The sequence below is a fragment of the Elephas maximus genome, chromosome 4 (genome assembly GCF_024166365.1).
Source record: "Elephas maximus indicus isolate mEleMax1 chromosome 4, mEleMax1 primary haplotype, whole genome shotgun sequence".
NCBI lineage: Eukaryota > Metazoa > Chordata > Mammalia > Proboscidea > Elephantidae > Elephas > Elephas maximus.
Window position 1 is genome coordinate 32498248 of NC_064822.1, and position 24077 is coordinate 32522324.

Genomic DNA, 24077 nt, shown 5'->3' on the forward strand with positions numbered 1-24077 from the left:
TCAATTGATTTAATCATATGTAACTGCTTTATTGCAGAGTCTGGACTAATGTTTGACCAAACAACTGGGCACGGCGGCCTAGTCAAGTTGACACTTAAAATTAACTATCACAGTAACCAGAAACCTGAACAAGTCTTTCCCTAGTGACTTTAAAGCACTGGGCAGGAAACTCAGAAACCTGGGGGCAGAAAGGAAACACTCCTTATTCTAGTTGAAGGTTATGAGGGAGGAAGAGGACGGTGCCTGAAGCAAACCTCTGGCTATGTATTTTTTTGTATTTATTTTTCATAAGATAGAAACAATGATATTAATAATATTTTATTCTAAAGTAGTCAGGATACATAGAATTTTTTAAAATAAACTGTTACATTTCAAAAACAAAATTTATGAGTGTATAAAAAACAACAAACGAAAACATAAAAAATATAAAGATTAAACCCATAGTTCTGGGGTAAACTATTCCTGGATAAAAGTATTGTTCAAAAAATAGCAAACTATACTACAGAAAAGAGAAGAAGATGTAATCATGAAAAACCGATCATTTTTTTTTGATCTTTTAAGAAACTGTGGTCTTAAAAAACAACAGGGGCCAATTACGTCATCATTAAACCAGAGAATATTTTTGTGTGGTTTTCTACCTTCCGATAAAACTCATTCTGACCTCACATCAGTTGGGGAGATGGAGTATAGTCAATAAGCCAACTTCAAGTATTGTCTCATGACATCACCATTGAATACAGCAAAAGCTGGAACCTTTTTAAGGCAGACACCTGTCAGAGAAGAAGAACTCAAACATTTCCCACTAATAGTGATAGAAAAGTAGTAAGACTGCATCCTGTCAAAGGCCGAAACCTTGCGAGACCTGGAAAAACAAGGCAGCTACGTTGAGTTCCGGCTCTCACAGTTTTCACCATAATTACATTTCTTTTTTGATGACTTTATGATCTTTTTGAACAAGCTTTTTCTCTGTTGCTATGGAGTTGATTCTGACTCATGGCGGCCCCCTGCGCTCCATAGGGTTTTCAAGGCTGTGATCTTTTGGTAGCTTTCCTGAGGCACCTCTGGATGGGCTGGAACCACCAACTTTTCTGCCAGTAGTCCAGGGCTTAACTGTTTACACCACCCAGGGACTCCTTTGCAGGGACTGCAGCCTTGTCATTGAGAGCAAGAAGCAGTGTTTGCTTCTAGGAAGCATTTCTGGTTTCTCCTTTTCTTTACTTCTTTCACATACTGATGAAGACTTAATGCAGAATTACCTGACTCCATTTCAAGGCTGTCATGTTCAGCGTGCATTTGTTTACAAGCGTTTGAGCTGGAAAAATATTCTTGCAACAGAAGCCTTGCTTTGTTGATTGACATTTTCTCCCTCCTCTTGAGGATTACAAAGGTATGGAAGAACACTTTCTACCAGAGCACTAGTGTTCCATTCAAAATTTGAATGCAGCAAATACTGTCTGGGTGTTAAACGATTTGTATCTCAAATTAAATAAAAAAGTCTAAACAACAGTATTATGCAACAAAAAAAAAATGAACACTTTTGTATTTGGAGAGGATTTAGTTTTCTGCACTCTGATTTAGGAAACTAGGATGGGCTTTTGCCCAGGAGAGGGGGCATCTCCTTGGATTGGAAGGCGCTCCATTTCCGGGGACACTGTTAATGGCCTGAATGGGGCTTTGGGTTGAAAAGAGGGTGAGAAAGAAAACTGCCTTGGTGAGACCGCAAAAATCCAAAATCTGTGAAGGAAAACAGGTACAAAATAAGTCACCCCAAACCCACCATGACCCAAACTGTAATCTCCCATAAACCTGCCCTTTCTCCTTGTCTCAGTTGGTGGCTTCACGATTCATACAGTCAGCCAGTTGGAAACGTGGAAGTCACTCCTTGTGCTGGATAGGCTCCGGAGGGGGTGCCTTGATTCCTGCCTGCTGGCCTTTGCACCCTTGTTTGATCCCTTCCTTTTGGCTCCTTGAGTGTGGGTGGGGCCCGTGCGAAGAATCTTCCTCTAAGAGCTGAGGGAAACCTGTGGCTGACCGTCAGCATCCTACAGCTGCAAGGATTGTGGGATTCCTCCGACAAGTGAGGGAGCTTGGAAGGAGATCCCTTCCCATTTGAGTCCGGAGCTTCCAGTGAGACCACAGCTTTATGGACTCTTACGTAATGTAGCACGTAATCACGTACATTCCGTAACCTTTGGTTGCAACCTTGTAGAACCCTAAGCAGAGGACCCAGTTAGGATGTGCCAGGCTCCTGACCCACAGAAACTGTGAGCTAATCAACGCATATTGTTTTAAGCTATTAATTCTGTGGTAATATGGTTATGCAGCAGTCGCTAACTAGTACACTCCATCATATTCCTGCCAGTTATTTATAGTTTCTTCTCCCTTTACCTTGCCACTGAACTGGTTCAGGCAGCCAGCATCTCTTGCTGGCTGGTGGCCATTGCCTTTTTATCCTATTTGGTTCTCATTAAGGCTATCCTCTGCCCAGTCATCTCAGAGGTCTTTCAAAACACAAATATGATCACATCCCTCCCCTGTTTAAAACCCTTCAGCGTCTCCTCCGTACCTATATGATGATGGCTAGGTCCCTTAACCTGGCACAAAAAACCCTTACATCTCTCCCCACTTCTTGGCTAAAACTTTACCCTCTGGCAATACTGAGCTTCTTGCACTTATCAGCTGAGTCACCTCTCTGGAATTTTCACATAATGTTCCCTCTTCCTGGAATGCTTTCTCCCACACACTGTATTGTAACACAATTACTTGTTTCTGTAGTGGTCTTTCCCACTAGGCTTTTCAAGGGATTCAGTCTTTATTCATATTTGTGCTTTGCTCTGAGCAGAGTGCCTGGCACATAATAAATATTTGATAAATGTTTGTGGAATAAAGGGCTGAATACAACTAAGAAAGGCTCCCAGAGAACTGGACCTACACCAGTACTGGAAATAGACCATGAGTTCCTAGGGGAAATTTCCTAGAATGCAGGGAATGTATAATGTTGAGGGCGTTAGCTGTTCTTTCACTCAGTTGTTGATTTACCCATCCATCCTCTGATTGTGCAGCAGAGACAGAAACAGTCTGTGCACTCAAGTTGTTCGTTATCTAGTGGTCAAGAGAGATAAAAACCTAGGCAATTACCTTCCATAATAGAGATTTGCACCTGATGGGTGCCTGACTTCTCCTGGGGAAATGGAAGAATAGTTAAGGAATGCTTTCAAGAGGAGGTGATTCCTCAATGGAATACTACGCATTGATAAAGAACAGTGAGGAATCTGTGAAACATTTCATAACATGGAGGAACCTGGAAGGTATTATGCTGAGTGAAATTAGTCAGTTGCAAAAGGACAAATGTTGTATAAGACCACTATTATAAGAACTTGAGAAATAGTTTAAACTGAGAAGAAAATATTCTTCTGTGGTTACGAGAAGGGGGAGGGAGGGAGGGGGTACTCACTAATTAGATAGTAGATAAGCACTACTTTAGGTGAAGGGAAAGACAGCACACAATACAGGGGAGGTCAGCACAACTGGACTAAACCAAAAGCAAAGAAGCTTCCTGAATAAACTGAATGCTTCGAAGGCCAGCATAGCAGGGGCAGGGGTCTGGGGACCATGGTTTCAGGGGACATCTAAGTCAATTGGCATAATAAAATCTATTAAGAAAACATTCTGCATCCCACTTTGAAGAGTGGCGTCTGGGGTCTTATACACTAGCAAGCAGCCATCTAAGATGCATCATTTGGTCTCAACCCACCTGGATCAAAGGAGAATGAAGACCACCAAGGACACAAGGTGATTATGAGCCCAAGAGACAGAAAGGGCCACATGAACCAGAGACTACATCATCCTGAGACCAGAAGAACTAGATGGTACCCGGCTACAACCGATGACTGCCATGACAGGGAACATAACAGAGAACCCCTGAGGGAGCAGGAGAGCAGTGGGATGCAGACCCCAAATTCTCATAAGACCAGACTTAATGGTCTGACTGAGACTGGAAAGACCCTGGTGATCATGGCCCCCAAACCTTCTATTGGCCCAGGACAGGAACCATTCCCGAAGCCAACTCTTCAGACACGGATTAGACTGGACAATGTGTTGGAGAGGGATGCTGGTGAGGAGTGAGCTTCTTGGATCAGGTGGACACTTGAGACTATGTTGGCATCTCCTGCCTGGAGGGGAGATGAGAGGGTGGAGGGGATTAGAAGCTGCTGAAAAGGACACGAAAAGAGAGAGTGGAGGGAGAGAGCGGGCTGTCTCATTAGGTGGAGAGTGATTGGGAGTGTGTAGCAAGGTGTATATGGGTTTTTGTGTGAGAGACTGACTTGATTTGTAAACTTTCACTTAAAGCACAATAAAAATTATTTAAAAAAAAAAAAGAGGAGGTGATTCCTGAGCTAAGTCTTTAAGTATGGTACATATCTGGTATGCAGATGCATGGCACACAGAAGAACCAGATGGTGCCTGGCTACCACTACTGAGCGTCCTGTTCAGTGTCACAGCATATGGATCCTACTTTGGTGAGTAACGTCGGAGATCTTAAAAGCTTGTAAGCAGACTTCTAAGGTACAACTACTGGTCTCTTACTGTCTGGAGCAAAAGAGAATTAAGAAAACCAAAGACTCAAAGGAGCGATTAGTCCAAAGGACTGAGTGACCATGTGAACCATGGTCCATATGACCCCAAGACCAGAAGAACTAGATAGTGCCAACTGCTCTGACTGGGGTCACAACAGAGAATCCTGGACAAAGCAAGAGAAAAGTTGCAGAACAAAAATCATATTCACAAAAGAGATCAGCCTTACAGGTCTGACAGAGACCAGAGGAACCCCTGAGACGATGGCCCTAAGACACCCTTCTGAACTGGAACTGAAGCCATTCCTGGAGACTACCTTCCAGCCAAACCATAGACAGTCTCATAAACTGAACAACAACTCCAGAGAGGAGCATGCTTCTTAGAACAATCAATTGTACAAGATCAGAAGGGCAACATTTGCCCAAAAGCAACAATGAGAAGATAGGAAGGGATAGAAAATCAGCACAAAAGGAAACCGGAAACCTAGGATGGAAATGGGGAGAGTACTCACTCATTGTGGGGAATGAAACTAATGTTATGGAACACTTTATGTACAAGCTGTCAAATGGGAAACGAATTTGCTCTGTAAACTTTCACCTAATGCACAATAAAATTAGAAGAAAAAGAAAAGGTTACAGCCAAGAAAACCCTGTGGAGCAGTTACGCTGTAACACATGGGGTTGCAACGGGTTTGGTTTTAGTTTATGAGTCTTGATAAGCAATCCCCCTCCCCCCCACCAGATTCAATTGAAAAATAAGTCACGAAGATGGCAGATGGAGATCACCTGTTTTACTGATAAAGCTGCTTCTGGAGAATGTGGCAGGCCACATTGCTCAAGCCCAGAATTTGGCAGACTTAACCCCCGTCACAGCCAGCAATGAGCTAGGCAGGTCCTTTTCTGCCAGGAGAGAGCCTGCCCCTGAAGGAGCAACATAGAGCCTGTACTACTGCTGCTCCTGCCCCAAAGAGAAAAGGAAAAGGAAATGGATGGCCAGTATGTGCCATTTCTTCTTCCAAGGTCACAGGTCAAATAACTGAGGAGAGGAGCCAAGAACCGCATACTACCGGATGTCACTCTATATGGAAGGAAAAACTGTCCCCAGATTTTTTTTTTTCCCTTAACACAATGAGTGTAACCATTTAGCCTGTGATCAACCAGAAGTGTGTCTGACCCCCTGGGGAGAGGAGATGAAGACTGACGATCCCGTAGAAAGTCCAGCTCCCACTTTCATGACGCTGCTGCCCACATACCAACCACTGTTTCTCAGGAATCCTGAGACCTCTGGGGCACAGGGTAGATTTTGCTTCAGAAAAACTCTGAAATGGATTAAAGGAGTACATTAATGACATTTAACCCCAGGGTGACTTTCGATCTAGTACTGATTATTTTCCTTCCTAGTCTCTAGGGTCGCTATGAGTTGGAATCAACTCAATGACAATGAGTCAAAGGGTATAGTCTGTCTCTCATCCCAAATTATGATCAGCTGTATTGTCTAATATTGTCTATCAAGAGGCTTTACAAAAGGGATCAAGTGATGTCAGGAAATTACCCCCAAAATAAAAAGCCAACCAAAGAGCTAGATCCCAAATTTGAATATATACCCTTTTCCACTTCCAAATTCCTAAGGAAAAATTAAAGTCCAAACTAAAACACTCTTGCCATTGTGAATTAAAAGACCAAATACATGCTTTTACCTCTTTCCTGTTTCAGCTCACCTTCATCAGAACCAAGTTTTCATTGGTGTAGTATGATAAGGAGATTGGTTACATAAAGGGAGGATTGAGCAAATAAGTAAATTCATTGAGGATAATAGGAATCAGTCTTCTCACTGCTGAAGTAGAGGTTGTAATACGGAAAGGAGGCGAACCATAATACACGTGGTGGTTGGATTGGAATTAGAGGTATTGGTTTGATTTTATGGTCTTATATATAAGATATAGATGGATGGATAGATAAATATCAATACAGATACATAGATATGCAGGTAGATGTGTGTGTGTGTATGTGTTTGCATGTGTACATACATTTATATGTTTCCTTGTTCTCTCCTTGGAGAGGGTCTAAAAACAATGACATTCCTGTAACAATGGGTGCACCTAGCATCAAGGCCTCAACTTTTAAATGCCATTAATCACTAAAAGAAACCAGGGTCTTTTGGGAGAAATGGAAGACTCCAGGGCTGTGGCATAGAAAATACAAGAGCTTGGAATATGCTCAAAGAATGATGGAGACATGGTTGATCTTGAGGACATGCTCAAAGAATGATGGGGACATAGCCACAGGACACAGAAGTCAGCTTGTAAGGGCTTCCACTGGCCCAGTCTGGAATAATTTGAACATCAAAGTAAATAATGATAATTATGAATTCTAACCATTTGAGTAAAATAGGAACCCATGAGTCAACACTGATATAATAAACTAATAATAAATGTAAGATGAGGGAAAACTCTATCTTATAGAAAATGTATCAAAATATTTCTCCCTAAATTGAGTATTAGTATTTGTTCATTAATGAGTATACATACTTAAAAATAAAAAAAAAGTTGTTTTCTATCGGATTTCAATTCATATCAACCCTTTAGGACAGAGTAGAACTGCCCTGTAGGGTTTCCAAGGATTCAAGCTGCCGATCTTTTGGTTAGCAGCCAAGCTCTTAACCACAGCATCATCAGGGGTCCCAAATACTTAATAGTCACTTATTAATTAAGGAATATAAAATTAATTTATTTTATTAAAGTGTAACTAATGTTAAAATTAAATAATACAAACTTGTTAATTAACCTTACAGTGGAGAGACCTGGTACATACACCATCTTAACCAAATGATAAAAGTTAACAGCACCAATAATGGTACAAATCAACACCCGAGGACCTTCTGATATGATGCGCTGAGAAAAATACAGAATAGCTTTTTGGCAGTAATAGTGACAGAAATTTTCGATATCAGTATTCTATTCATTTTATGGAAACCCTGGTGGCATAGTCGTTAAGTGGTTGGCAATTCGAATCCGCCAGGCGCTCCTTGGAAACTGTATGGGGCAGGTCTGTTCTGTCCTGTAGGGTTGCAGTGAGTGGGAATCAACTCGACAGCAAAGAGTATTCACTTTACAAACACTAATATAACAATAACTACACGCTGGACACTATTCTAAGCACTTAGCAAATATTAACTCAATTAATCCTCATATTTTTGACATTCTCATTTTTTTTTTTATTTGTTAGGAAAGAACCTGACACATAGGAGGTTAAGTAGCTTGCCCAAGGTGACATGGCAATTAAGTGGCAGAGCTAGCCTTCAACCCCAGGCATTCTGACTTCAGAGTCTGTGCTCTTCAGTTGGCCTTTGAAGTAAGCGGTTTGACTTGCTTCTCATTTGATGAGTTTTGTCACAGCTAAATCTAAGTGTTCATAATCTTTCCCTGGATTGAGAGTTACATACTACCAGCTGGACTTTGATGGAAATGATAACGCTAAATGTGGAATTTTTATTTTAAAAGGTTGATGAAACTATTGAAATTCCAAAACAATTTCCCTTGAACAGCAGGCAGTGACAACACTTTTTTGACATTGCTACTGAGCCCAAGCTGGATTTTAGTATCTGATAAAGTGAATTGTGCCAACCTGACTGGACTTAGTTCTATTCAGGTCCTAAGACCTGAACACCAATTGCCCCTCTCACCTCTAAGAGACAGGAAAATCTTCAATGAAGGAGAAGACGTCACATGAACAGGGTGGGATTTGAACTAGAAGTTTAGTAAGTTTTTTGGTAAACCATCTTCTAATGATGTGTTTAACTGTGATTCTTGGTGTCTCAGTTTCATCTGAAGACCCAAAGGGGGAGAACAAAATACTAGGTGATAACATCTTCATATTCTAAGTGTGGGGAACATCAAAGTAAATTGTGCTGTGACTTTGTAAAACTGGCTAATGGGCCAGCATTAACCTGTCACCTAGCTCCAGACCAATCAGAAAAATCTTATATTTGGGGATGGAAGGGGCCGGTCAGGAGGACTGTATGCTGTGCTGTTAAATAGATGAGAGGAGGGAGTATTTCCTCTTCGTGCCAAGTGAGAGAGGAATCTTGAAGAGAACCACTTGGAGAGCCTGATGTGAGTCTCTGAGTTTGAGGCACATGAGGACTGGTGTGGGACTTGCCAGGAAAAAATCTAAAGATGAGAGAGTTGACCAAGCAGAGAGGGTGGGTCCTCTATGGAGGCAAACTGCACTGCCATCGTCCTTCCATCATTGGCAGGGCAAAGGTCTGTGTTTCTGAAGGAACAGATGTGGACATCACCAAAGGAGGCTAGCTCACAAGGACCACAAGGAGAGGTGACGCAACCCCAACAGAAGAGTGGACTCCAGGCCAGGAGCCATGCAAGAGGTACCTCTATCGAGGGGTCTATAGTCACAGGAGACAGCAGAGGGTCTCCCAGGAACCCAAGGCACCAGGTTACTACTCTGTCAATTGAGACTCATTTCTGTCTCAATTTTTCTTCCTTCTTTGCACCTGACCATGGGATTAACTCAGATCATAGGAAGGAAAAGAAGCCACCCACAACGCCTCTCCTCTACTGCACGCTGCTAAGCCTGAGGGAGGCCAGAGCTGGGAAGGACAGAAATTTAATGGGTCGGAGTTGACTGGACTGGGATGATGATGATTTTGGTTTTTGCTTTCTTCTTATCTTTTATCTATTTATGTATTTTTGTTGTTGTTCTCTAAGAGTTTAAAAAAAAAAAAAAAAACTTGTGGCACTCGCCTGAGATTTATTCTAAGAGGTTAGAAACACAAGACCAAAGACCAGAGAGTAAATTTGAAGAGGTGGTGAAGAAATGAATCCATTGTATTTGAGGCTTAAAATTATGAAATGTCAAAAATGAAACTTTCAGTTCTTCCAAAGGATCACCCTCCCTTCACTAAAGTCCAGAAGTACTGAGTCCATCCTCGAGGACGGCTGGCCTGAGTGCTGCCATGTTTCTGCAGCATTTCTGTACCGGCCTGGGTGGGATTTTAAGTTGGTTCCCCAGAGGTGGTTACGTGCTGTGTTACAAAGGGAATGACTTGGCCAGCTTGTCAAAAGCATCACTACCTCAATGGCCAACACCACTTTCTCATTCCTTTTTAGGACATTGATCTCTGTGGTATCATGAAAACTTTCTTTTCTCTTTTTTGAAGGGTAAAATAAACCCATAATATTCAGATCATGAAAATTATCCTGTGAGTGGATAAATAAATATACAAAGTGACTCAGGAAGAGTATTTACAAGATATAGAAAGAACACAGAGGAAGAAGATGGGGGAGGGAGGGGTTATAGGGCTTCTCAGAGCAGGTGGCATCAGGTTTGAGTGACAAATAGTAACAATAATAATAAATGCTTAGATATGGAACTTATTGGGGCTGACTGTGTTGTAAACACGATTCTAAGTTGTTGACATGCATTATCTATCTTATTTGATTTTCACAACAAGTACTATTCTTGTCAGTCCTGTTGTATTGATGATGAAAACCAAGGCATGGGAGTTAAAGAAATTAGTTCAAGGCACATAAAGCTATCAAGTGACAGAGCTGTTCTGCAGACCTAGGCTATCCTGCTCTAATGCCACTCTGCAAGGTTGACAAGTAAGAACTTGTTAGGTGAGTAGGAACTGCAAGAGCAAAGGCATAGAGACCTGTGGCCCCATGGTGTTTCTGGGAAATCACATGCCCAGTTTGGGTGTGGAAAAGGGGAGAAAAGACTGGCAGGAGTTGCTGGCCAGGCAGGCTGGTACCAAATTACAAACGACCTTTTTTACACCATGATGAGGCGATTGGAGTTTACCCTGTAGGAGATGGGGAGAGTTGTATCTTAGATCATTTTGGTAACAGTGTGGAGACAGGATGGAGAGGGCAAAGTGAGAGGCAGGGAGACTAGTTAAGAGACTATTGCGATAGTCCAGGTGAACAAGGCAAGGATGAAGATGGCAGCAGAAAAGGGGAGGAAGGAGTGGGTGTGGTCGAAATTTAGAAATGGGTTGAATAGATTTGGTGAGTTAGTGAGGGAGAGGAAAGAACTTAAAATGGCTATACCCTCTCCTCACTTATCAACGTGGTTAGGTTCCAAAGACTAGGTCATTATGTGAAATCAGTGTTATGTGAAAACGGAGGATGACTATATCAGATCACAAAATGGAGAATGACTACATCACTACATAACTGCCAAGTTATGTCATTACATAACTGCCAAGTTACATCATTACAAACCTGCCAAATATCATGATTATATAACTGCCAAACTTCTGAGAACCGTGGCCCAGCTAAGCTGACACATAACCTTAACCATCACAGTGTTAGTCTGCCTTGCAACTCGGCATTTGTTGTTGCCAGATGTATGTCGTTAACATGCAAAATAGCTGGATAGTTGATTTTTAACTATTGTCATAAATGTGAAACGTTGAATAATGAGATAGTCAATAGGTGAAGAGAAGGTGTACTGAGTTTCTGGCTTGTGCTGCTATTAATCAGGGGAGGCAGAAAGGGTGACAGTGCAGATGCTGGGCTCTGTTTGAATTTGACGTGTCCTGGTAACATCCAGGGTACTGGCGGAAAAAATGGCTCTTGAGTTCAGCAGAATGTTTAAGCAGTAGGCATAGATAAGGATAGATGTGATATAATCTACATAGTCAATACTGTTCTTTAAAACCCTAAACTTAAATAGCTGATATTATCACATATATTTTCACTTTTTTAAATTCTATTGCGTAGTTACATACTGATTATTTTCTTTAGCGTGGTGTAGGTATGTCAGTGTTACGTTACTAAGGCTAACTCCATCCTACCTCAATATATTATTCTTCTCAGTTTACTGATATTCATCATATAATATTAGCACAATTTTGATTTGTAAATCTAACTCTGAAATACATTTGGTATATTAGCAGATATCATGAGGTTTTACTGTTTCCTGTGTGTGTATGCCCACATGCATTACTTATACACAAGTAATAAAAGTAAAACAATTCTTCTATAATTTCTAAATAGTCAAAAATGGATAAAATGGTTTTGCATGTTGAAAATGAGGTTTTTATTTGCTGGAAGTAAGCAACGGCATCCACCTGTAAAGCACTTCTTGTTTTGTTTAGGGGATACAGTTCTTCAGAGTAATGGCTGCAAATAGCGAAGCACTTAAATGCTTAAAACGGGCACTCTTTCTTCCCTCGCCTCCACTCTAAACCACTGAGGGAATTAGTTGTACGATGGATATTTGCTTCAATTTGTACCGTATCTTTATTACACATTCAAAAATTTTGCTTTCTTCCCTTCTTGAGGATGATTGAAATAGGACATTTATCAATGATTGACAAATGTCCATGATTCATAAATCATGATGTGAATTTAACATCAGGATGTACCTTATCGTGTGTGGCTGATGTAGTTAGAGGACTATATCATACCATATGTTTTATGGGATATAGTACTGTGCTGTGTATCTTTCAGTATACCTATAGTTCTTTACTTAAAACTGTATACATCCTACAAAAATAACTTGAGAAGACAACAGCTTAGACAAAGCATTTAATGGTTTCTGGTGGTGCCAGCTTAGTGTCTGACTTTTCAGTGCTGCTTTTTCTCCTCAGCAATTCTTTGAGGTGGAAGAAGAGAAGACGTCTGTGCAAGACTCCAATACTGTCAAAATGAATGTTTTGTTAAGAAAACTGAAAGAGAAAGATCAAATTATTAAGGAATTAACCGAGGAACTAGAACAACATGAAGAAAATGACTTTTTAAAATTTCTGCATTTCAAGGTAAAAAATAATCAGTGTTAGCATATGTGCATATACTGACACCTACCTAGAAGCCTGGGTAGAGAATAAGGACACTCAGTGGGTGCAGGTTAGGCATCTCTGCTCTTTACAACAAAGCCAATCCAACCCTTTTCTGCTCAATGGCACATTCTAAAACCCCCATAATAGCTATAAACTGGACCAATTTAATTGTTCTCAATATTTATAATGGAAGTAGAAGAACGTATCTTTCACTATAAAAGTTTTCCTACTCAAGAAGAACATGTAAATAACCTCTTGAAAAAACCCATTGCCAAGGAATTGATTCTGACCCAGTGACCCTATAGGGCAGAGTAGAACCGCCCTGTAGAGTTTCCAAGGCTGTAAATCTTTACGGAGGGAGACTGCCACATCTTTCTCCCGCGGGGTAGCTGGTAGATTTGAACCACTGACCTTTTGGTTAGCAACAAAGCCCTTAACCACTGTACCACCAGGGCTCCTTAAGATGCAAAACAAACAAACAAACAAACCAAACCCACTGCCATTGAGTTGATTCCGACTCATAGGGACTGCATAGGATTTCCAAGGCTGTAAATCTCTCAAAAGCAGACTGCCATATCTTTCTCCCCCAGAACCACTGGTGGTTTCAAATCGCCAACCTTTTGGTTAATAGTCGGCTCCTCTAACCACTGCACCACCAGCATGAAAATAATTCTAATTATTATTAGGTTCTAAGAACAAGAAGCTGATTGCTTGAGGCTTGAGGCTAGTGAAAATGCCAGGACCCAGAAGGAATAAAAATCTACAGAATAGCAATTAGCAGCTACCAGGTGCTTTACTGATGGTCTTCTCATTCTCATGGCCCAGCTTACAGATGAGGAAGCAGAGACAGGGTGCTTAGGTCACTTCCCTGGAAACACAGCTAGAAAATGGCAGAGATTGGACATGAACCGAGGTTCATCTGACTCCAAATCCCACATGAGGAGATGGAGCTTTATGCTCTACTATAACAATTAAAGGTTGTAATTAAAGTGTGTGTATAGTATCAATTATATTATAATAATGTATTAATATATATTAATGCTTGTGTGTATATGTATACATGTAAATACTGATATGTGCATATATGGGCACAGAGAAAAGTCTGGGAAGTTATACTTCAAAATATTAACACTATTAAGAGACACTTAGGGGTTGCTGGTCCCTTTAATTACAATTGTTCACCTAAATACTACACTAGTATTCTTATTTAAAACCTCAAGGTTATCAGAGACAAGGAATTGATCAAGCGTCATTCTAAAGGATCTTGTTTACTAGTTTGTGTAGGAGGGTTTCCTTTGTTAATGTATTCAAATTTTTTATGTTCTGAAAAAAAAACTGGGCATTTTTTAAGCAGTGCAGGAATAAGTATCAAACATAGATCTCATAAGATTGAATATTAATTATTTTTATATGTTCTGTTTGCTTTAGAGTGGGAGGAACGTCCAATTTTTGCATTTATTTTTCTATAACCTTTTCCTGGGTCGGAAACCCTGGTGGCGTAGTGGTTAAGTGCTACGGCTGTTAACCTAAAGGATCGGTAGTTCGAATCCCCCAGGCACTCCTTGAAAACTCTATGGGGCGGTTCTACTCTGTCCTGTAGGGTCTGACTATGAGTTGGAATCGAATCGACGGCACTGGGTTTGGTTTTGGTTTGGTTTCCTGGGTCTACAGCCACTCTTAATTTGTTGAAGAAAATAACTTAATAGGAAAAAAAAAAAAAAAACTGTAATAGCTTTGCTTTTAATCCTGCCTTGGCCAAAGATCTTCTGCCTCGATGCGGCAAGGCAATTTTGATCCATTTATTTTGCATTTGTGAAACGGAAAGTGAGACCTGCCTAACTAAGGTAAAGGGTTATGATAATGATACCTATTGTATGGAATGGCAATTGCTTTGAGTTCCGTAAAGAAAAATGAGTATATAAAATTCTAATTATCATTATGAGAAAATGCAGAAGCCCTTTTGACCATCTGATTTACGTTCCATAAAAATGAGTGTGCGTGTGCACACGTATATTTTAATTTCAAGTGGAGTTGTCATTTTGAGTAGATTTTTCATTTTTTTTTCTTATCCAACATGGACGAGCCATTCAGCCAACACCACCACCCTCCATAGGTGAACACAGACCTCTGGACTATTGAGAGCGTCCTGACTCAGTAGTTGAACTCCTTATACTAGAACATGAGACCTATGTTTGAACTGTTTACACTTCTATGTGTTCTCCTAAATCTGTTACCTGGCCTGTCTGAATAATAGGGGGGAAGAATGAGGGTGGCTGAGTCTGAGAGCCAGTAAGTGGGAGGCTCCCTGCATCCATATATAAGCGAGTGTTGTCTGGCTTCAAGGATGGCATCAAGAATAACCTAATTATTCCACTATCACTTGTCCCCAAGCAGACCACATCACAGTTTCTATGAACACCCTAAGATTTGAGTAAGGAGAGGTACTTTTGATTAACTAGGTGTGTGGGTTTCCCCCAGTTTCTATGGACCCCAACAAAATGTAAGCCAATGCAGAGCAGTACTCGTGTGCATTTCAAGGGCACAGACGTGATGCCACAGAAGCAGATCATGGGTTATATCAAATAAACCTATGGAAAATACTTGTTTTAATCCTCTGAGAATAAGTTTTCCTAAAACTCCACGCCACTGAAGTTGTGCATGATACCGTACCTTTTAATTTGAAAGTTCAATCTTATACAACTGCCCCCTCTAGTGGTATACAAACGCTGAGTCACCAAATATCTGAAATTCAAGTTGGAAAACAATTTGGAGAAACAATTTGAAAATTTTCAAAATAACAATGGAAATCATTTGGAAAAAAATTGACAAATAAACTCAGGAAACAGCGGGAAAGATCTAGTTTATTCTGACAGTCAAATTACATAAATAACTTCAGAGTTAAAAAGTAGAGTATCTCCCCTGGACTGTTTTTGAAAGAAATCTGACAAGAACCTAGTAGAAAAGGGAAAGTTTAACACAATTTAAAAAACAGCTGGTTTATATTCTCTTTACAACAAAATGGAAATCAGGAAAAGAAACTCTTCAAGTTATAGAAGCCGCGTCTCTGGATCAGAATTTAACTAATATGGCATTTTCCCTGAGAGCAACTTCATTAAAAGGAAAGAGTTTTTCAGGTTTTGTTCTATGGGAAACCAATGCAACTTAACTGTAGAACACTGTAGTTATCCGGTTGCCTTGCTGTATGGTGGTAAATCCCTTTGAGAATATAAAGGAGGTTAGCCTGTCAAAGTATGTGTGTATGTGCGTGTGTGTACATGCATATATTTTAATTTCAAGTGGAGTTGTCATTTTGAATAGACTTCGTTTTTCTTTCCTACCCAACGTGGATGAGCTGTGCAACCATCACCCACCACCCTCCACGGGTGAACATATCTGCTAGTTGCTGGCAGCTCCAAACAGAGCTGTCATTCAAGAGTGGCAGCTCTGCAGGGCTGCGCTGCCCCAGTGTGCCACTGTCCTGATTGTCACTCATTGGGCAAGCACCTGCTCTTCTCCGTGACTGTCACGAGGCACGGGCATGCATCACAACCCAACTCCACCCTGACTATCAAATTGAGATGTCTAAGCACTCTACCGGGAGGCTGCAGAATCAAGACGCCAGTATGCGCAGAAGGGAAAGTGCTGAGAAGACACGTGAAGTGCTCTAAACCCATGCTTCTCAGACTTTCCTGTGCATATGAATCACCTGGGGATCTTGTTCATATACAGATTCTGATATAGGAGGTCTTGCGTGAGGCCTGAGGTTCTGCATTTCTAACAAGCCTCCAGGTGATGCTGAGGTTCCTGCTCTGTGGACCTCACTTTGAGCTGCTAGGCTCTCGAGTACACTTTTTTCCAGAAATAATTCTTTGAACATTCAATTTGCATTTCTGAAACCCAGGAACGGCGATTCTGCTCGTCTTGTGAATATTCACAAGAGAAATAGTGCATAAGCCAATTGGGCTCAATATTTATTCTATTTTTAGGTAACACGAAGCAGTTAATGAGTCAAGCCACCTAAAGTACTAATTTTCACAATATGCTAGAAAAAAAACTTTAAATTGTTAAGTTTCTTTATAAATTAAAAATTCTAGAATGATCCTAGATCACACACAATCTCAGAGTATAACGCGGCTTTAAATAGCTACATAGAGTTAACCACATTTTAATGGTTTCCTTCCTTCTTAACCTTGTCTTATTAATGCAGTTTATTTTAAAGAAGTCTCCTGGTTCAAGCAAGCCAAAACTAGTGTTATGGGCAGATGGTAGGAGGAACACCACCACAAAACCTGCCACTCAGAGTGTAACGGATGACCGTAGCCACACAGAACTATCCCTTTGTTCATTTTGCTAATGAGTGTCCTCATTGCTGTGGGAGTCTGAATAGTTAATTACCTGCAGTTCCTGCAGCCGACAGATGGTGGGGACAGAGCTAAAGGCTAGCCTCGGGAGAACAGGAGCTGTAGACTGATCTGTGGAAGAAAAAGCCCTCACGTTTAATATGTTTTCCTTGTTTGCTGCTTTCATATAATGAGGTTTTTAGAAAAATCTCATTTAGATATTTGTTGCTACAACTTATAAATTTTGGGCTTCACCTGATTAATGCAGGTAGTTCTTGTTTCGTTTATGATAATGGTGGTTTTGCCATCCACTCTCGCTGTTCATATTCTGTCACTGTTTGGAAACACATGCTTAAGCCTACTAAGGCCACTATTGGTTTTTGTGAAGCCTTTTTAGTCTATAAATACTTTCTGTGATGGTCTCAAGTTGAACAACGTCTAGGCAACAAATTAATGACTCGGATTCTGCTTTTATTAAGAAAATAGCTTTGTTATGAATTACTGACTAGGTTTGCTAGTTCTCCTCATTAGTTAAGAATGGTTTGGGTTTGAAGAGCTTAAATGGAGTGCTGAGTCAAAATAGTGAAGATTTGCAGTTGGGCTTTATGCAGAATTTAATAAAATTATTTTAAATATTAACTCTGATGTAGCTAAGTTCATTGTTAATATACTATAAAACATTTTAGCCACTTATTTTTCTTTCAAACCATTTTCATCACAGAGGAAAGCATTATAATTCCTTCCAGATACCCATAAGATTAAAGTACAGTTCCAATAAGAAACTGGTCTGTAGGGAGACATGATTTTTTTTTTTTCCTTTTTGATGATAGATTTTATTCTTATTTATTTGTAATCATGGCATCTCTACAAAAAGAGTAGGTTTAATTCTGAAGATTACAGTTCAAAAGTATCTCTAGTGTCTATAGTACTTTTGAAACAAGGCACATAGAGCCTTCTATCATTTTAGCATAATAATATGATTTTTAAGCATACTCTAATATTTTGAGACTGTGTAATCTGTTTAATATCTTACCATAGTGAAGTATAAAGTTCTTAACCAGCTTCCACAATCTATTACATCTTAATTTTTTTTTTTTTAATGTGTGGCAGTAAAATCTAGACAGCCATTAGGGAGTATATTCAGATGTTTTCAATAGCTCTGAAACAGACAAGAGGGGGAAAAAAATGGAGTAGCTGTCCCAATAAGCTTCAATTGCGTAAGAAAAAGGCTCTACCATAATGGACATGGCAAGACTTAAACAAAAGACACACATAATAAAAATGTAAATGAGTTTGCTTTACTAAAACTATAACTTTAATGTCCTTTGTGGTAAGTTATCCTGAAACCTTCTTACAAGGTAATCACTGTTTGCACAGAGATTTAAACCAAAGTCTTCAATAGCATTAAACGCCTGCACAGTCCAAGTGTGACAGGCATGCAAAGCCATGTTAATGTTCAGAATATGAATTGCCTCTGGGTGGCTCCTCCACCAAGCAGAAAACCAACTGTGTGGATATCCGTGTGCCTGATGGACTCCATGCGGCTCCCAGCCTGAAAACGTCACCACTTTGACATGTGATGTGCTCCTCCTGACATTGGCAGCACTGACACTGGGAAATGCCACAAAGGCAACAAGCCCCCCTCCTTAGCTGTGCACTTTGCCACCCCCTGGCGCTGCCCGTCCACGGTCTCCCCAGTCTGCCTAGTTACGGGCGGACAGCACTTCAGACACACACAGAGGGAAGTGTGGGTGGAGGGGCCCCAGCTGCCTCCCCGGACACAGCCTCCATAATGAATTGACCTGAATGATGAGGGCACACAAACAGTATGATATGCATTATTCTTGTCAATAAAATGTCCCCATGTGTTGTGGTCTTTGTACATAATGTACGGCAGCCTTTCTTCCAGCAAGCTCTATTTAATCTCTTTCCTTTTTACTATTCATATTATAAGTGTGTAATAGAATTCAGAAAATTATATGATAGCTCTTCTGTATCTGTATTGTTCTTGTGTTGCATATTTAAATCCATGGCTCCCTGCTTAGAAATATGAATTCCTCATCTTCCAGGAGTCCTTTACCAAAGAGGTCAGCCCTCCGAAAACAACCATGGAAAGGGAAAATTTGGAGTGGAAAGTGGAAAATGAGAGACTGACTCAAATCATTACAGAACTTGACGAAGAAATACAACTCAATCTAAAAGAAAATGCAGTATTAGGTAATATTTTGAAGTCACTTTTGAGAAAATCTATACATTGGGAACTTCATAAAATCCATAACTGTGTTTACTGTGATCTCCAAGCATTGCACATTTGATTATTCATACGCCTATTTACATTTGAAAGGGCAACTTGATAGCCATCTCTGATTTTTATTTAAGATAGGATTCCTTGCTTGCTGGCAGTTGAACTTCTGAGCCCTGCCACTTTAACTCAGTGTTTTTTTTTTTCCCCCAAGCCAAGCATTGGCCTTTGTAAAAATGTGCTAATCAGAACTCTACTTCAATTAGAAATGCTACCAACAGATACTTTTGCTGATTTCTGTTTCATGTGCTTAATTGATTATCTAAAATTTATAACACTCCAGTATACATATTGTAATATGCTTTGCGGAGAAACAGTCAGAATTTCCCCCAAATGCTGCTACTTACTACTTAATTATCTTCAATTTTTGATACAAAGTTTAAGTACAGATTTTCATTTGTACACCTTATACCCCTTTAATACCATAAACTGATTAAAAAAATTGTGTTTATCAAAGCTAAATTTCTTTAACGTGTTTTCACATACTGTTATCTCTGTACTTATGTTAATTATCTAATGTTGCCCTTAATCTTCAGTGTGAAAAGCAATGAGTAAGCCAAAAAAAAATTATAACAAAGCATTGGTAACATCGGGTATATGGAATATCAAATTATACCATGCCAGGGTAGTTTAGTTTCTCTTCTGATGTGGTATAATACTGCTTTTTCAGGTTTGGGTAGTTCTTACTGAGTCATAAAGTGCCACCTGCTAAGCACTTTGTATTGGCTGTGACTAACAGCAAAAATGTCCATCTCTAGTATTGATGAAAAGCTTTCGGCCCTCAGCCACACTTGGATCTTGAACTTAGTTCTTAATCCCTATCTGACCAGCCGTCTGAACAGCAGGAAGAAGGCTATGAATGTCAAGGGCAGTTGTGAAGGTCACAGTCCTGCTAGGACTTTGGTCCACCATGCCTGCCAGCAGCGTCGAGCCTGCCTGAACCACGCAGTTTGAATACAGGGGCATAAGCATGTAATTTCATGGTTGGCCTCTCTCTCCTTTTGTTTACAGAAGACGAAATTTTCATTCTGAAAGAGATGGCAGAAAAGGATCATAAAACCATTCAAAGGGTACTGTATCTTTTTTACATTGATGAATGACTCTTTTAAATTGAAATATCAGCACAATTGGTGAAATAACACTGTGTCCCGCTTGTCCTGTGATACAGAGAAAAGTTGATTTATACATTTAATTTCTCTCCATTATTTGGGTAGGGTGACTAGTAACAAATAGGGATTTCATTTTGAAAATGAACTAATATATAAACCCTGGTGGCGTAGTGGTTAAGAGCTATGACTGCTAACCAAAAGGTCAGCAGTTCAAATCTACCAGGCACTCCTTGGAAACCCTATGGGGCAGTTCTACTCTGTCCTATAGAGTTGCTATGAGTCAGAATCGACTCAATGGCAGTGGGGTTTTGTTGTTGTTGTTGCTGTTTTCTTTTATTTGGGATAATTGAGCAGCTACCTTATTGATTGTAAGAAACCTCAAAGTTACAATACACAGGAACTCCAAAGATGTGCTTGAGGTTGTGGGAAGATTGTAGTATTTAAGAATAAGCTGTCTTATTCTCAGGTGTTGATTTATGTTCATGTTTCTGTATATGAATGAACTGGGCTTAGGTTTCCCAGTAAATGTGTGTTTCGAGCAGGCAATTCTTTTGGTATTTGGGAAGTCAAGATTTCCTAGTGCATCTAATGCAGCAGGACCACGTCAATTCCTGCCCTTCCCCATACGGGTCAGGTGCTCCTACTTTGTGCTCTCTTAGCGCTCTACCTCCCCCATTGCAGCACTTACAACACTCCTGTTACTGTCAGCCTTCCCTGCCATACCGTAAGCTCCATGTGGGCAAATACTATGCCTATCTCAGTCACTGATATATTCCTAGTGCTTAACACAGTACCTGGAACACTTAAAAATATTCTTCAGTGACTAATAAACTGAAAATATATTTACAGTTCATAAAACTTATAGTTGAAAAAAAGCAGATTCATATACCCAAATCATTTCATCTACCCATCAATGTTTTCCAGTGATGGAATTGAGTAGCCACTTTTAAACTTAATTAAAATGAAATAAAATTGAAAATTCAGTTTCTTGGTTGCATTAGCCATGTTTCAAGAGCTCAGTGGGCAACGACAAAAAGACAAATAGCCCAATTAAAAAGTGGGAAAAGGATATGAACAGACACTTCACCAAAGAAGATGTTCAGGTGGCTAACAGACACATGAGGAAATGCTAACGATGATTAGCCGTTAGAGAAATGCAAATCAAAACTACAGTGACTACCATCTCACCCCAATAAGGCTGACATTAATCCAAAAAAACACAAAATAATAAATGTTGGAGAGGTTGTGGAGAGACTGGAACACTTATGTACTGCTGGTGGGAATGTAAAATGGTACAACCACTTTGGAAAATGACTTGGCAATTCCTTAAAAAGCTAGAAAAAGAAGTACCATACTAATCCAGTAATCCCACTCCTTGGAATATATCCTAGAGAAATAAGAGCTTTCACATGAGTAGACATGCACATTCATGTTCACTGCAGCGTTGTTCACAATAGCAAAAAGATGGAAACAACCTAGGTGCCCATCAACAGACCAATGGATAAACAAATTACACATGAATTACTATGCAACAAAAACACATGAAATACCATGCAACGATAAAGAACAATGATGAATCCGCGAAACACCTCACAACATGGATGAATCTGGAGGGCATTATGCTGAGTGAAATTAGTCGGTCACAAAAGGACAAATAATGTATGAGATCACTATTATAAGAACTTAAGAAAAGGTTTAAATATAGAAGAAAGCATTCCTTGACGGTTACGAGGGTGGGGACGGTAAGAGAGGGGAATTCACTAAGTAGATAGTAGACAAGAATCATCTTAGGTGATGGGAAGGACAACACGCAATACAGAGGAAGTCAGCACAACTGGACCAAAGTAAAAGCTAAGAAGTTTCCTGAACACACCCAAACGCTTTGAGGGACAGAGTAGCTGGGGTTGGGGCCTGGGGACTATAGTTTCCGGGGACATCTGTGTCAATTGGCATAACAAAGTTTATTATGAAAATGTTCTTCATTCCACTTTGGTGAGTGGCATCTGGGGTCTTAAAAGCTTGTAAGCAACCATCTAAGATGCATCCAACTGGTCTCAACCTACCTGGAGCAAAAGAGATTGAAGAATACCAAAGACACAAGGAAAATGTGAGCCCAAGAGACAAAAGGTCCACATAAACCAGAGGCTCCATCAGCCTGAGACTGGAAGAACTAGATGGTGCCCAGCTACCACCAATGACCACTCTGACAGGGAACACAACAGAGAGTCCCCGATGGAGCAGGAGAAAAGGGGGGGGCAGAACTCAAATTCACGTAACAAGACCAGACTTAATGGTTAGACGGAGAGTGGAAGAACCCCCAAAACTGCAGCCCCCAGATGTTCTGTTAACGCAGAACTAAAACCAAAGCCCACTCTTCAGGCAAAGATTAGACGGGACTATAAACCAAAAAATAATACATGCGAGGAGTGTGCTTCTTAGCTCAATCAGATACAGGAGACAGGATAAGAAGGCAGGAAGATCAAGAACTGTTTGAGTGGATACAGGGAACCTGGGGTGGAAAGGGGGAGTGTGCTGTCACATTGTGGGGATTGCAACTAATGTGACAAAACAATATGTGTATAAATTTTTGCATGAGAAATTAAGTTGAGCTGTAAACTTTCACCTAAAGCACACACACACACACACACACAAAAGAGCTCAGTGGCCACATGTGCCTAAGTTTAGGTTCAAATTTCAACCAGCTCTGATTTTGTAGTTGATGATCTTCTTAGTTTTTTGATAGAAATGCTTCAAAGAAATACTTTTTTAAAGAAGTGGTTACACTGGTGGGTCAGAGTTGGGAAGTATTTTCTATGATAGCTGTGAACCTATCACAGGTTTTCAGAAAGAAATTTCTTCTTTCTTGTGCTTCTCCCACAGCAATGGTAACGGTTCAAATGCATTTCTTACAGAAAGAACTTCAGAGAGCCTGTGAACAGACAAGTTTAACCTCCTTGGCATCAACCTTTAAGGTTAAAAATGAAATCTCAGCTTTCTAGTTACTAGTTCTTACAAGAGAACATCACTGGTTTCTTTCTTTAAATATTTCTACAACTACTCAGTGTGTACTACCACTTGTAGAAATGAGGTGTGTAAGCTTACTACTCTCTATGAGGATGAGTACAGTAAGAAATTTAAGCAAAAATTCTTACCATTAACCCACCAATTAAGAAGAGAACTGTCCTCTGAGTAACTGGTTATATCCTGCGTGAGCTTGAATATTTCAGTTAAGCACACCTATGTTCATCACAGCACTATTCACAGTAGCAAAAAGACGGAAACAACCTAAGTATCCATCAACAGATAAATGGGTCAATAAAATGAGGTAAATACATACAATGGAATACTACTCAGCAATAGATAAAAATGAGTTCCCAAAATGTCTTGAAACATGGATGAACCTGGAGGATATTGTGTTGATTGAAATAAGTCAGTCACGGAAAAACAAATATTGTATGTTCTCACTTTTATAAATGGCATGAACAAGTAAATATACAGAAACTAATGTTCATTAGTAGTTACCAGGGATGGTGGGGGTGAGGGTGAGGGTGGGGGTGGGGGATTTTTCTATAGATAGTAGACACTTATTATTTTTGGTGATGGGAAACGTAACAGTGAATGAGGGTGAAGTGTACACAGATTGACAAAGGTAAACAATGTCACTAAAAAGTACACAAGAGAAAAGGACCTGTTGTTAATTGCTATGGCATATATAACTTTGAAACAATAGCAAAAACAACCAAAAAATATATGTGCAGGTATATATGTATGTATATAGCCACATACGTGTATAAAGAAAAAAACCCAACCAGTTGCTATGCACTCGATTTTGGCTCATAGCAACCCTATGGGACAGAATAGAACTGCCCCATAGGGATTCCAACAAGCAGCTGGTAGACTCGAACTGCCAACTTTTGGTTTGCAGCCTGGCTCTTAACCATGCACTAC

General features: G+C 40.1%; 1 protein-coding gene across 1 annotated transcript in view; it reads left to right on the forward strand.

Annotated features, from left to right (window-relative positions):
• The window catches only part of C4H10orf67 (chromosome 4 C10orf67 homolog), a 159914-nt gene that overhangs the window by 45032 nt on the left and 90805 nt on the right, over positions 1 to 24077 (forward strand). Inside the window, exons 6-8 of the mRNA XM_049881626.1 lie at positions 12190 to 12357; positions 18788 to 18935; positions 20032 to 20090. Coding sequence (XP_049737583.1) covers positions 12190 to 12357; positions 18788 to 18935; positions 20032 to 20090 — 375 coding nt within the window. The remainder of the gene's footprint in view (positions 1 to 12189; positions 12358 to 18787; positions 18936 to 20031; positions 20091 to 24077) is intronic.